The 13,871-nt window shown below is 49.0% G+C and overlaps 2 protein-coding genes across 3 annotated transcripts; both read right to left on the reverse strand.

Annotated features, from left to right (window-relative positions):
- LOC8083016 (root phototropism protein 2) lies at positions 859–5,122 on the reverse strand. 2 transcript variants are annotated; one of them, XR_002453471.1, is made up of 5 exons: positions 4,653–5,120; positions 4,459–4,534; positions 2,569–4,250; positions 1,748–1,936; positions 859–1,560 (listed from the first exon to the last, which is right to left on the reverse strand). XR_002453471.1 is itself a non-coding variant. In XM_021461506.1 (5 exons), the coding sequence occupies exons 1-5, from the start codon at positions 4,685–4,687 to the stop codon at positions 1,362–1,364; spliced, it is 2,091 nt and encodes a 696-aa protein (XP_021317181.1). In that variant the 5' UTR covers positions 4,688–5,122; the 3' UTR covers positions 859–1,361. The 2 variants fall into 2 exon arrangements, 1 of the variants encoding a protein (XP_021317181.1); XM_021461506.1 differs by having other exon boundaries at positions 1,838–1,936; positions 4,653–5,122.
- LOC8083017 lies at positions 10,444–12,816 on the reverse strand. The gene has a single exon (XM_002450115.2). It carries the CDS (start codon positions 12,129–12,131, stop codon positions 11,166–11,168), a length of 966 nt encoding a protein of 321 aa, XP_002450160.1. The 5' UTR covers positions 12,132–12,816; the 3' UTR covers positions 10,444–11,165.

The following is a 13,871-nucleotide window of genomic DNA, read 5'->3' on the forward strand; positions in this document are numbered from 1 at the left end:
TTTACACTGATTCATTTTTCCATCAGGGGCAAAATCGTCATAAGTAGGTTTTCAGGCCAAATAGGTAAGTTCAAAAAGTAAAAAGGGTGAAGAAAGTTAACTGAACGTTTTTCAGGGCTAAGTAGGAGATGCAGATCAAAGGATCTGTAACTGCAATCTATGGCCGGTGGACATGCACAAAGCCTATCGATATGTATTGGCATAGTAATAATAGATCAAGTTACTTCTTCTGAGGAGTGTTGCTCCTTATAGGTTGAAGCCAACCTGTAGGCAAAGAGATTTTGGATCTGTAAAAGCTATGTCCATTTGGTCCACACAGTAATCTACTGGACATGGGACTTCCTGGAATTCTGTAACAAAAAAATGAAACAAAGAGAGAGGTGCATCGGCATATATAAAAATAAACACCCGGTGGGCACGGAGTGGAAGCGTGTGAAGGATCATCTTCGATGCTTATCAGTCTCATGGATGCATCTTCTTCACAGATCACAAGCGCACAATCACGACATGATCGACAAACGATCAAGACAGGTGAAGCCATGGTGCGTGATAGCTCGTGCTACGTGCAGAAGGGACACGACCGGTGCTGCCCCAATGCAGAAATTGCTTTTGGTTATAGTCTAGTTGTTGAAATTCTGCAAAGTCCAAGACACGATTGCATGGATTGCCGGGAGATGGTCAGTGTTTCTTCCTCTAGTATTTCTGAAACTTAGGTAATACTTGAAACAAGATGATCCTATATATATTACAGAGAAGGATGAAGCAAAGCTCTCCCAGAGTGCCATAAGGATGCAGAAACAGAAGCCATACACATCAGGAATCAGAATCCGTAGGGATGCAGAAACAGAGGGACATCAGTGAGCATAAACATTGCCTAACAAATCACTTGGGTAATCATTAACAGAGGTCGGTCCTCATCAACTTCAGAAAGAAACACCCAGTGGGAAGAGCACCATTACAGCATCTGCTTTACACAGCCAGCACAAATGGGCAGTTGGGCAATACAGACTAGCAAAACAAGCAACAGGTACTTTATCCAAGCGCATCAGAGCGAGGTGAATGTGATGAACTGACGATAGATTTGCCTGCAGATCACCAGCAATCTGCCATGCAATTCAACAAGGTAGGAACAGTGGGATGTTATGGGGACTCCAACGAATATGAACTCAATTTGAGACACCCTTGGCTCACTGTTGCCATTCTCATCCACAATTTCAATGGCAAGAAGATACTGCTGCCCACTGTAGTCACCAATAGCGTAGAGCTTCCCCCTGAAGAAGACTATGTCTAAGAGCCGCTGGCAGTCTTCGTTTGTTCCCACAGACCATGCAACATCTCCAGGTCGGCACAGTGCCAGTATCTCACCGCCGCTCGGGAAGTACGAGCCACGGCACTGGCGACGGCTGCAGGCGGCACTGCTGCACCGCAGAGCGCCAAGCGCCGCAGACGGCTGTAAACAAGGCACGATCTGCACACCTAGGGAGGCAGAGGAACACCAGGGCGAGGAGCTCTGGAGTGAGGTGAGACCATGGCGGTGATCTTTGCTTCTTCTTCGACATCCTGTGTGAATAAGAGGATCAAAATGCACAATCAGGTGGCGATCAGAACAGGTAAAAAGGTGTGCCTGCATATATATTGTCAATTGAACAGTTGGGCAATAGAGTTTAGCAAAACAAGCAACAGGTCCAAGTAGTGATAGTGTATCCAAGCACATCCGTGCGAGGTGAATGTGATGAACTGACGAGACCTTTTTGCCTAGGAAGAACACATCAGTCAACGAAGAATCTTCTTAAACCCTATTTATTAGTTTAGTTGTGGAAGCAGCAGAGGAACCAACAGCTCTGCCAGGAAGAAGCGTCCCATGATCCTCTTTGTCAGTCTCGGCAGACTTGCTGCAGGTGCTCCCCAGTTATCCGCAACCCATTTGTCGTGCTTTCTGCATTATAAAAACAAGAAAATGATTATGAGTTGTGGATCCAATGAGCGAGATTTTCATTTTCATTTTAGTTTTTTAAATAAAAATCACAGCTCCTTCTGTCCCATGCTGTCTCCTAATTTCATTGTTTACAAATATTTTACCAAATGGATTTCCAGATTGAATCTAAGATCCATCCTCTCCTCCAAGGTGTGAAACATATCACTAGGAAACAAGAACTTACACTTGCTTCGTATATGAAATTACAAGAACACATCCATCTTGATAAAACTACTTCCATTTCACAAGGTTGTACATATAATACAACCCTCAAACCAGAAGCCCCAATTTTTATTCTTTTAGCATTTTCTTCATTTTTGAAATAACATGTCCTCTTTTTTTTTTTTTGACAAAACACATGTGGACTTTGCGTTTTCCTTAAGCAAGCACACATCACATATTGACATAAACAAATACAAAAATTTTAAGCACACTGGACCACTATAATAGTAAGAAATTAAAAAAACAAAGGTAACATTGAAACTACAAAGCACCCACAACCTTTTTCTAATTACAGTAATAAAAAAACATAATCACAAACAATATCACATTCCATATTCATATATCACAAACTAAATTAGCCTATGGAGAACCTTCTCCTCTTGGGCTTGACCACATGCATGGCGCTCCTGTCACGTCCGTCGGCGATGCTGGCCGTGTCCTTGGCCCACCCGCCCTTGAACGGGTTCAGCCGGCTCAACGTCCGTGACACCGACCCCAAGAAGCTCGCCTTCTTCCCCGCCGCCGACGCCGGCACCAGCGACGCCGACGACGACCTCGACCCGCTCCCCTTGCTGTGCTGCTGCATCCCCGACACGTACGCCCGCATCCTCGCCAGCTCCGACCTCAGCGCCTCGTTCTCCCTCGCCAGCGACGCGTCCGCCCGCGCCTGCGCTCGAGCCTTCCCGGCGGCCGACTGCGGCTCCCACCCTGCTCCTCCCTCCGCACCATCGCCGCCGCCGCCGTCGGCGCTGCGGAGCTTGAGCTGGTCGTAGTAGAGCGCGCTGAGCACGGCCTGCAGCGGCAGGCGCTTGTTCTGCGACGCGTGCAGGCGCGCCTGGTACGAGAGCCTGAGCGGGTCCATGACGCTGCACACCTTCTCCCTCTCGATCTCGTCCAGCCCCGGGTGCGTCTTCAGGTACATGTCCACGGCGCGGTACAGGCAGTCGTGCGACGCCCGCGCGTCCTTGGGCACCGCGCCCGCCACGCCCACGAACTTGGAGATGCCCAGCGACTCCTCCGTCGCCATCTCCGCCGCCACCTCGTCCACCGTCTTCGCCACCTTCTCCAGCGCGCCGAGCTCGCCTGCTGCTGGTCCTCCGGCCAGCGACGCCCGCCGGCCCTCCTGCGTCTGCGGCCGCTCGACGAACGCGGCCACGACGCGGCGCACGGTGTCCGCGTTCCGGACGCGCTCCCCGGCGCCGTCGAGCGCGACGCCCAGCAGGTCCCCCGCGGTGGCCTGGTGCAGCACGCCCGCCACGCGGAGCTCCATGTCGCGGCACGTCTTGGCGGACGCCTCGGCGGTGACCACGGCGTGCAGGAGGCGGCAGAGGAACGCGGCCGGGAGCGGCGCGTCGGCCGCGGGAGGCAGCGCGTCCACGACGGCCTCAAGCAGCGCCCGCCGGTCCGCGTCCGCGTCCGCGTTCCTCGCGACGACGACGACGGCGTCCCGGCGGCCGGGCGCAGCGGGTGCGAGGACCCCGGCCAGGACGCGCTCCGCGTACGCGACGGCCGCGGCGGCCACCACCTCCGGACCCGCGCGGCGGCACCGCAGCGCGGTGACCACCTTCCGGAACGACGCGGGCGACAGCGCGGCGAGCTCGGCCACCCACCACCCAGGTGCCGCCCGCGCCGTCGGGAACAGCGCCTCGTTGCAGACCCCGAGCGCGACGGCGTCCGCGGCGCGGCGCGCGACGCCGGTCTCCTCGGCGGCCCGGAGCAGCGCCTCGCACTCGCAGGACCGCAGCACGGCGGCGGCGCCTGGCAGCGACCGGAGCGCGGTCTGCGCGAGGTAGTCCTCGGCGCGGCGCGCCAGGTCCGGGGCGTCGAGGAACGCCGCGGCGCAGCGGACCGCCGCCGCGTCGCGCGCCGTGATCTCCAGGCTGCCCCCGTAGCAGTAGCGCGCCGCCTTCTCGAAGGCGTCGGCGCCGCCCGGCAGCGCCGAGAGGTCCAGCTCGACGGAGGCGGGCCCCGGGCCCTGCGTCTGGCTCGTCGCCACCGCCGCCGCCGCTGCCACGGCCCGGCGGATGTAGCCGCACTTGGGCACCATCACCGCCTGCTCGTTGATGAGAGAAAAAGGGAATCAATCAGCACCCACCGCTGTGAGTGATCAAGCGTCTTGCCGTGTGTGTTGACGATCGATGGTTTGATTCTCTTTTGTTTGATTGATTGATTGATGAAGAAGAAAAGGTTTGATCTTTGAACAGGGGAAGGGGGGGAAACGATGGATCAGAGTGAACAGCACCACCAGATCGCCTGCGTACCTTGTGGAGAGGGAAGACGGAGTCGGCGATCCTGACGGTGAGGTCGGCGGAGACCTGCTGGACCTGGGAGGACACCCTGCACAAGGCAACAACAAACACAGGAGCATGGTCGTCAATTCATCAGCTTGCGTGCACCTACCCTGAACCGAACTGAATGAAGCACGAACAGAGGCTTGAGCGATCATCGTACATACCACTGGGTGATCCTGTCCATGGAGGAAGCAGCCATGGCGGCTAGGCAGTGCACACAAGGATCACAGTCCTTAGAGTCAGAGCTGTGCAGTGCAAACTGCAAAGCTCTCCGATGGAGCTGAGCTCGCAGGGCACAGTCTTCAGACCCACCTCATCTCGCTCTCATATATACTACTAGAGAAGAGGTCCCATCCGGCTCATCGAGCTCGAGCAGCTGGCCTCATATAAGTTTCTTGGCAGCAGGAAGGAGCATTATTATTTTAGTAGTATACCGTATACGTATAGTACAGAAGCAGGCTAGGCTAGCTAGTAATGGATTTGCCGATCGATTTGGGAGGAAGATCTGATTGGATTGGATACGGCGATTTTTTTTGCATGGCTGGTGTTTTTCCGAGGGTCGTCGACGGACGCAGCACGAGCAGAGCCGCCGACGCCGACGCCGCCGCGCGCGCGCGCAGCAACTAAAAATCCGCTGGCCCCCAAGTTGTTTTTCTCGGCAAAACTGAAACTAGTGGACGATGCTTGCCGTGACTGGATCGGTGGGTCGAGTGGACGAGACGAGCCGGCAGGGCCCCCGTCGTCTTGAGGCCGACACCCTCCATCCTCGATTGCTTGCAGTTACAGTAGACCTTGAATCTCCTACACCTACAGGGTTGTGTCCTGCGGCTACGAACCGTTTGGGAGTTGGTTGTTGTCAGTAACGCTGTTTGTTTGTTTGTTTGTTTGCATCCTTGTAGATTAGGTGCAACATCATCATCATCATCATCGTCCCAAGTTAAAAGCAAACAGTACGTGCTGTCTAGTTGTACGTCTGTTCGTAGCCGCATGCGTGCTTTCAGTTTCATCAGCGCAAATAATAAATGAAACAAACAAGAGGCAGACCTCGCCGCCGGGCGCCGCGCCGGAGACTCTTCCGCGCGTGCCACGTCGGAGGATAATGCTAGGGGGGCCCACAGGAATCCGGCCTTCGTACGCTGCACCAGTGCGGGGTCGCCACGTCGGAGGAGCTATAGCTTGCGGGATGGCGCAATGGGAAAGGCCCTAAAGATACGCACAGTACGGGAGAGTGGAGACTAGAGGATCAGATACCTGATTGCTTCACTTCAGCAGCCCTTTTGAGGGCCTGTTGAGTTCCTATTTAAACCAAAAAAAAAATTAAATTTTAGTCCATCATTTTATAGAATGAAACTAAACATCATTTTATTTTATTTTTTTTTTGACAAAATGAATTCCATTTTGCATTTTGGATTTAGACGTCAAGAGGTCAAAAAAACTAAAAGAGACTTCACTATCCCCACCTAACCCTGAAAGTTTTAGTATTTTGGATGAAACTAAATATAATTCTAAAAATTTTGGCAATTTATATTTTATCATTTCAAAATAGTTAGTATTTTGCATTTTTCATTCCATGGGAAAGGGGAAACTAATTAAACAGGGCCTGAATACCCGAGTAAAATCTAAAACAGATCTTTATAAAAATATTTGCGCTTTGTTTTTTTTCCCCGAAATTAGCATGTACGCTACGTCTTATGATTCCCAAACAACTGATCCAGACAAGCATCCGTTATGTTCAAGTTCTATTGCAGGGCGTACTGCGACTGCGACTGCGAGTCTGCTAGCCTGAAACTGTAATTGCTAGTGTCAAACAGCAAGGCTCTTGTATGCCTGTTCCTGTCATTGTGCTGTGGTATATTGTAATAAGCAGGTCTCTGGTTACTCTTTAGGGGATGAAGCCTGATATTCCTTCAATTATCCACAAAATTGATGTCCCCAGGGTCATGAGTAATGTAAAGTGGATTTGTTATCAGTTAACTACAGCTTTATAGAGAGATTAATTATTGGTTTTCTGCCCATTTCAAAATGGGCTGCTACCACTCTGTGCGTGATAGCCTGATGGGCCAATTGGACTGACTGTAGTAGGCTCGTGTGTCAGGAACCATAGGTTATGGGCTAAGCTAGCTGACGGGTTGGAGGAGCAAATGGGCTCCAGCACTAGATTCACCTTGGCCCACGAAGTCACACGAGTAGACTATAAAATCATACAAAACAAAATTAGAACAAAATATCTTCAAGTATTGAAGTATCCATTGGCTGTTATTCTTCACTTATTTTTTTAAATGGTGATGATAAATTTATTTTTTTTTAAAAAAAAAGTGTTCATATATAACTTCGTCTCTTTCTGTAGCATAATCCAAGGTATTATATAACTAAAGCATACTCTACTCATGTGAAGTTCAACAAAATTAGATTTTCAATTTTATGATTTTTTTTCTACGATTTACTATGATTTTTTTTATAGATTCAATCAAAACAACTAAAAAAAGAAAAAGAAACAACCTAGCAAAACCATCATAGCAAAGCCGTCTTCGAAACTGTTTCAAGGAGGTAAAATACACGGTTTAAAAAGTTGAGAGAGGTGGTTTACCCAATTTTGAAGTTGAGGGAGGAAAATTGGACTTTATTAAACAGTAGAGGAGAAAAAGTAGACTTTTTCTAAGTAATGATTTAGATTTTTTTTTCGAATGTGACGTCTTAGGACCTGTATGATTCAGTTACGAGTCATAAAAAAACTATTGTGAGCAGCTGTATCTATCTTGAAACTACCGTAAAATGTCTTTATATTTCTACCAATTTGGAAAAGTGGAAAGCTGAAAACCAAATGCAATGTCTATTCATTTGGTTGGTTTTTTCATCAGAAGTTAAAACAGACATAGCAATGTCTATTCATTTGGTTGTTTTTTTCAGAAGCAAATGTCTATACAGGATCGAATACGTTGGTTTGGTTGTACGATGAGCACCCGCCTCTTTATTTTCATTCTTCTTCTACTACACTGTACTTATAGCCCGCCAGATGAGGTCAAACGAATCAACTGTGCGTTCAAAATCAAACGGACACTGAATACTTCGTAGTCCGTACTAGTCCTTTTACCTACTTGTAATCTTATACTATTTTTCTCAACATGTAAGCTATCCAACTAGACAATCCATTATCACACATAATTTAAAACCACTAGCTCATGCGATTGTAATATCTACGTCGGCAAGTCACCTATTTCTGTAAACATGCAAGTTGTCCAACTAGTCAATACGCATTGTAATCTATTTATATTTCTTCTTCATACCCGCAGCAATGCGCGAAGAATCCTCCTAGTTTATCTGTTCCAAAATCCAGGGATTAACTAGTCCATTAAGCAACTAACCCCAGGTCCCCTCGCCCCTAACATTTAACACTGGGCACCTGCCATCTGCTGTGCCCTCACGGACGGGACCACCTGACCTGACCAGTGTCCGCTCTTGCTACTCTGTTAAAAAACTTCAGCAGTTGTAATTTTTTTTGTTCCGAGTCAAAATTTTCTACTATCGATCACATCTTTTTTTTAAAAAAAAAAACATATATAAACATTTATTTACAACACCATGAAATTGGTTTGAACACCGTGAGACAGAAGTCATAGTATAGTGCACATATTCAGGAAAAGCTTAGCATGGGACAAAACCAAAAGCACCAAGATCAAAACATGAGAGGCTTGCGTTCGCGTTTTCTGTAATTATTATTTCACCGAGAAACACTACTGCCTGTCGTACTCCAGTCAGTGTACAGTCTACTCACTACAAGCAGCAGGAGATTCTTGGTACTAGAAGGCAGAAGCAGACCATGCCTGCTCCTCCGATCTGATTACAGCTACGCATGGTACGCACGAGCTGGTTCAGTTTACCCGCCTCACTGTCACTGCTCACTTGCACACAGTAATAAGTCATCAGCACAAAACAGACTACATGCATTAGTTAGCCCACAGCATCAGTAGTCCAACAATTAACCAACAAGAGCATCAGTAGTAGGAGTAATTCTATACTGCACCCTTGGCATTCCAAAACAAACAGATCGGTTACATTGTGGAGAGCAAACGGAGAGGCCGGCCAGCCAGCGCACATGACATGAGCTGTGAGCTGGCCACTGGGTGCGTATTCACAGCGAAGATTCCTCTACAAATGCCAAAGACCCCAGCAGCAAAACATCCTCGGCAATCACAATGCTGTGTTCTGTAATTCTGTTGTGCCTTACTCTTCCTGACATACTCACACAGAACCACCTACAGCTCATATATACAGTCATACTACCTTCCTTGAATCATCATGGAACAACCTGTGAACAAAGATACAATGACAACACTCCCTGAGGTAATAAGATCAAGAAACACAAGAACAGCCTCCAGAGATGAGATCAGAGACTTCTGTCTATATGCAGATGCACAGTACAGCTAGCAAATGTAGTATAATACAAAGTACAAACCATTCTGGCTGGCATACTTGGCCTCACCTGGCCTGGCCAGCACTGGCCGCCCATTGTATTGTAGGATCATGCAGCAGATACCACTCACGTGTGCGCAGGTTGGCTCACTAGATGCATACTACACATGCTTGTGAACGCAGCAAGTGCTACTAATTTAGTACTCCTACTACTCAAGGTTTGCTTCAAATTTCAGCAGTGTGCCACGTTATACTACAAAGGAACCAGGCTTTGGGACACATCATAACAAGTGTACCTAATTCCAAGTGGCAACCACATTCCCAGCACTGGTTCCTAAACTACAAGTGCACATCACGTGTGAGTCAGTTCAGCTCACTCATGATCCCATGATTCCCAGCATGAAACGAAACCCAAAAGGAACAATGCGTGCTCAAAAAAAGTGGGTGGCCTGGTTGGAGCTCTGGGCACCTCTCCTTCCACATATTGATATTCATCACACATCGTTCATGTTCTCTCATATGCAGTTTTGTTTCTGTTTGCCCAGATCTCATATTGGTGTCACTGATTGTTCATGCTATCTGCTCACACAATCCCCCTTTTTTTTAGAGACTGGACAGCTCTTGTACTGACATCACAGATTGTTCATGCCCTCTCATTGTACACACTTCCAAGTTCCAACTAGTCTATTATACACCAGAGAATCAGATCATGCATGTTAAATTACCAGGTAGTTACAAGCAAAGGAAACAGAATGGAGCTCCATAGGTAAGACTCCTCTTCCATGATTCAAAATATAGGCAAGGCCCATGACCAATAATAAAAACACAGAAAACCTGTAACGAGTTCAAACACATGCATGCATCTTTTCTTCGTTGACCATCTAGGTCCCCAACTGACAACCCTTGTACCTAATAAAACTTATAATATTTCTAACCAACTTGAGGATTGCCACCCGGGCCAGAACCCTACCAGAGGAAAAGATAAGCTTTGGAACTTGTCTAACAGAGCATTCTTTGAATCCTTCTGTTCAGCTCATTTATTCTGCACACAGCTCATACTTGCATCTAGGTCCACACTAACACAGCTATATATGAAACCTACAATATTCATAACTAGGCAATTGACAATGCCAGAACACTAGCAGGTAAGAAACTTCACAACTGGAAATCTGCCTTCAAGGAAGAGCTTGGGTTGGTTTGCATCAAAGCCAAGCAGAAAATCAGGGATGCCCTTACTAGTTGGTGCGAGAATTTCACATAATGTATTTCCTTTTTCTACTTTTTTCGCTCTGAGAGCCTTGTAACCTGTACATACTGTACCCTTCTACATATAATGAAAATACAAAAAAAAAGGTAGGGAGCTTCCCTGCTGGCCTTTCAAAAAAATCTGAATTTTTCTAACCTTTACATAAACCAGACCTTCTTGAATATCCATCATGAATCCCTTTGTTAATTCAAATTATTTTGCTGACTGGTATGGCTGACATTAACTTCTTGTTCTTTTCATTTCAATCAGAGAAAATTGCAATTTGACAAAGCTTGGCATTAACAAGATATACAATTGATATTGCTGTCAGGTCATAAAAGATGTACACTTAGAACTTAAGTTGTTTCCCAGACAACAATCATAGTGGATGTAAAATAAATGGCAACAAATGTAGATGATCACAATCAGACTAATTACCACAACACCAGATAAGTAAACAAATGCAGCACTACATCATCTCAGCAGCTGTCTAAACATGAAACAGAGAAGAAAAAGAAATGAAATCAAATCGAAGCTTGATGAATGAATCTCTCCAACACAGAATGAATCTCTCCAACACAGCATGAATCCACCTGACTCATGCTGTGAGAACGCAATGTGCAATGAATGTTACCTCCGCTTTATTGCCAAGCCCATTTTCTATTGAATACAGATACCCCAAAAGAATAACTGAGGACTCCAAGTCTGATATGACAAAGATTTCCCCTCCGCTGCCTGCTTGCTTGGAGATGGAAGGAACTCCTCACATATGAACATGGCAACTATGAACATGAACAATATCCATTTCTTGCAGTACAAAACTTAAGCTTCCGAACAAACCCACCCAAATAATGCGCTGAACCCTCATGGAGCAGAACCTTGGCCCTGAAATTAGCGGCTGCTGTTGCCCTCTGCTGATATGGAAAATTGTCTGCGTGAAGCAACCAATGGACAATCCTGTCTTCAGCCGTCACCATCAAGTCTTCATGTTAGTAGAACTATGCAGAAGAGCGAAAATCCACTATGCAGTGTAATCGTTCTCAATCACCGGTTGCGTCCGTGTCCCCAATGCCACCGGTGCTTGCGTCCGCCCAACCTGCGCCATCCGCAATGTCTCTCCAACCTCCGCATTCCGTTCCATCACCTGAAGTTTCTTATCCCTTTTATGCCTCACCAGACACAGCAGAAGCGCAGCCAAGAGCCCCAACGCTATGGCAGCCCCAACCACACTGCCGGCAATCTTCCACGCCTTTGAGCTTCCCTTCTTATTTCCTCCTGCGGTCGGAATTGGCGGGGGAATTGTGCCAGGTGGTGGAGCAGGAGCAATCCCACTGGAGTTCACCACTATCGATACATGCCCTTGGTGATACGTCGAGCACATATCAGTGGCCACCAGGTCCCGGAACTGCGGCATGCCATCCAAATCGAACACCACACACCTCGGGGCCGCACTGCCTGCCGGCACCGCCCTGACATTGCCACCGAAGCTGATGGAAATCGGACCACCCGACGCGACGATGTTGAGCTCCTGCAGCCCCACGGCGGACAGGTTGGCGGCGTCGTAGACCAGCAGACCGAGCACCGGCGCCAGGTAGGTGTACCCTGGGAGCGGGTAGTAGTAGTCGGACCAGTTGCCGAGGTCGTGGTACACGAGCACCACCCGCTCGACGTACGGCTGCACGACGACGCCCGTGGGCACGCCGAACTGGAAGTAGCCCGCGAAGCCCTTCCGGCGGAGGCTGCCGCTGCGCAGGCGCACCGCGGAGACGGCAATGCCCGTGAGGTTGCCCGGGAGCGTGGCGTTGTAGACAATGCCGGTGCGCGGGCGCGCGAACGCCCGGTACGCGTAGTCCTGCAGCGCCGCGTCGAGGATCCTGGCCGGCGACGTCGGCCGCGACTGCGCCGCCGCGGGGGAGGTGGCGGCGAAGAAGAAGAAGAGCACTAGCAGCAGCTGGAGGAGGCATGCGCGGATCGAGAAGATGGCCATAGCAGTGGGGGGCTCTGGTCTGGGATTAGAGCTGAGAGCAGCCGCCGGCGCGGAAGTGAAGTTGGTCACTGGTCAGGACGAGTTCGTCATCTCTGGCGACTACTAGGATTAGCACGCACAGAAGATTCGTCTTCTCCTGCTCTTAATTGGGGGCAAACAAGGACGGGATTTGGAGCGGAGGAGGCTGGGATCCTCTGCACGGACGCGCATTTACGCCCGGCAGGGACGAAGCCCCCCGGACCGGCCGGCCGGGCCAAGAAAGCAGCCGACTTTAGCAGAGAGAGAGAGAGAGAGAGAGAGAGAGAGAGAGCGGCAATGGCGTGGACGCAAGCGAGGAGGATAGGTGGATAGGACGGCCGGGCAGATGGACAGGGCGGAGTCCTACTCCTACAAGAAGTGGATGGCGGCGGCGGCGGCAAATCGGGAAGAAAGAAGCAGCGCGACCCCAGATGGAAGAATTGGGAGGAGAAGAAGAGGATGCGATGCGATGCGATTACTCAATCCTGGCGGGATTCGGGTGGAGGAAGCGGACGCCACAGAAATCCTGGGAGGGATTAAAGCGCGCGCGCGGCCCACGCCACCACGGCCACGAGTATGATTGCGACGCGGGCGAGAGTGAGAGCGGAGAAGAAGAAGAAGAGGAGGGGTTTGGTTGGGGATTGAAGAAGGGAGATTGCCGCAGGCAGGAGAGAGAAGGCAGGCAGGGGACGACGACGGGGGTTGTACTAGTGGTAAACCATCTCCCAGGGGCTTAACTGCAAAACGGATTTTTCCCCACCAGCAATGGCCTTATATTTATTAGTTTCTCACAAATTTTACAATTTTTTTTAAATTTACCATAGCATCAAATCTTGCAACATATAAATTAAAAAATAACTAATTACATAATTTATTTGTAATAAAAATATTTATCAAATACTTGCTAGAGGAAGAGGATACTAGAATGTCTATTTTGCAGTTTTTTTTTAACTAAGGCCTTGTTTAGTTCACCCTGAAAACCAAAAAATTTTCAAGATTCCTCGTCACATCGAAACTTGTGGCACATGCATGAAACATTAAATATAGACAAAAGCAAAAACTAATTGCACAGTTTAGCTGTAAATCACGAGACGAATCTTTTGATCCTAGTTAGTCTATGATTGGATAATATTTATCACAAACAAACAAAATGCTATAGTACCGAAAACTTTTCACTTTTCCGAACTAAACAAGGCCTAAACAAGGGCAGTGCTTGCTAGGGGAAGAGGACACGGTTGGCACGGGCGGCGGAGTTACCGATTTGCCCCTGGGCGGCTGGTCTGCTCGAGGCTCCCGTTCCTAGTCGCTGAAGGGTGGGCCCATGAGCGCCAGGGGGTCGTTTGTCAGTGTGCGAGGGGAGGGGGGACGCGTGCCGTTCGCCGCTTTTTGGCTTTTCCACACAATGTACCTTTCCCAACGTTTGGATTCTTCCCGGGGGCCTTTTTGCAAGTGATGAAGCTTCTCTCTCTCTCTCTCACTGAGGTGAGTGCTGACGTGTGGGGCCATGTACGTACGTGGCAGCTCCTCAACGGTCAGACGACACGCGACGCGAGACAGCTAGCGCACTGTGTTTTCCCCTGTCGGGTGGGGCCACGCGGCTGTGGCCCAACGGCCAGTGAGCACTCATGAGTCATGACTATTTGGTGGCTTCATCACTTTCCTAACGTATGGATTTGGTGCCGCCGAGACAAAATAGGACTACCAAAGTCCGTTCCCTTGTCT

The sequence above is a fragment of the Sorghum bicolor genome, chromosome 5 (assembly GCF_000003195.3).
Source record: "Sorghum bicolor cultivar BTx623 chromosome 5, Sorghum_bicolor_NCBIv3, whole genome shotgun sequence".
Lineage (NCBI taxonomy): Eukaryota > Viridiplantae > Streptophyta > Magnoliopsida > Poales > Poaceae > Sorghum > Sorghum bicolor.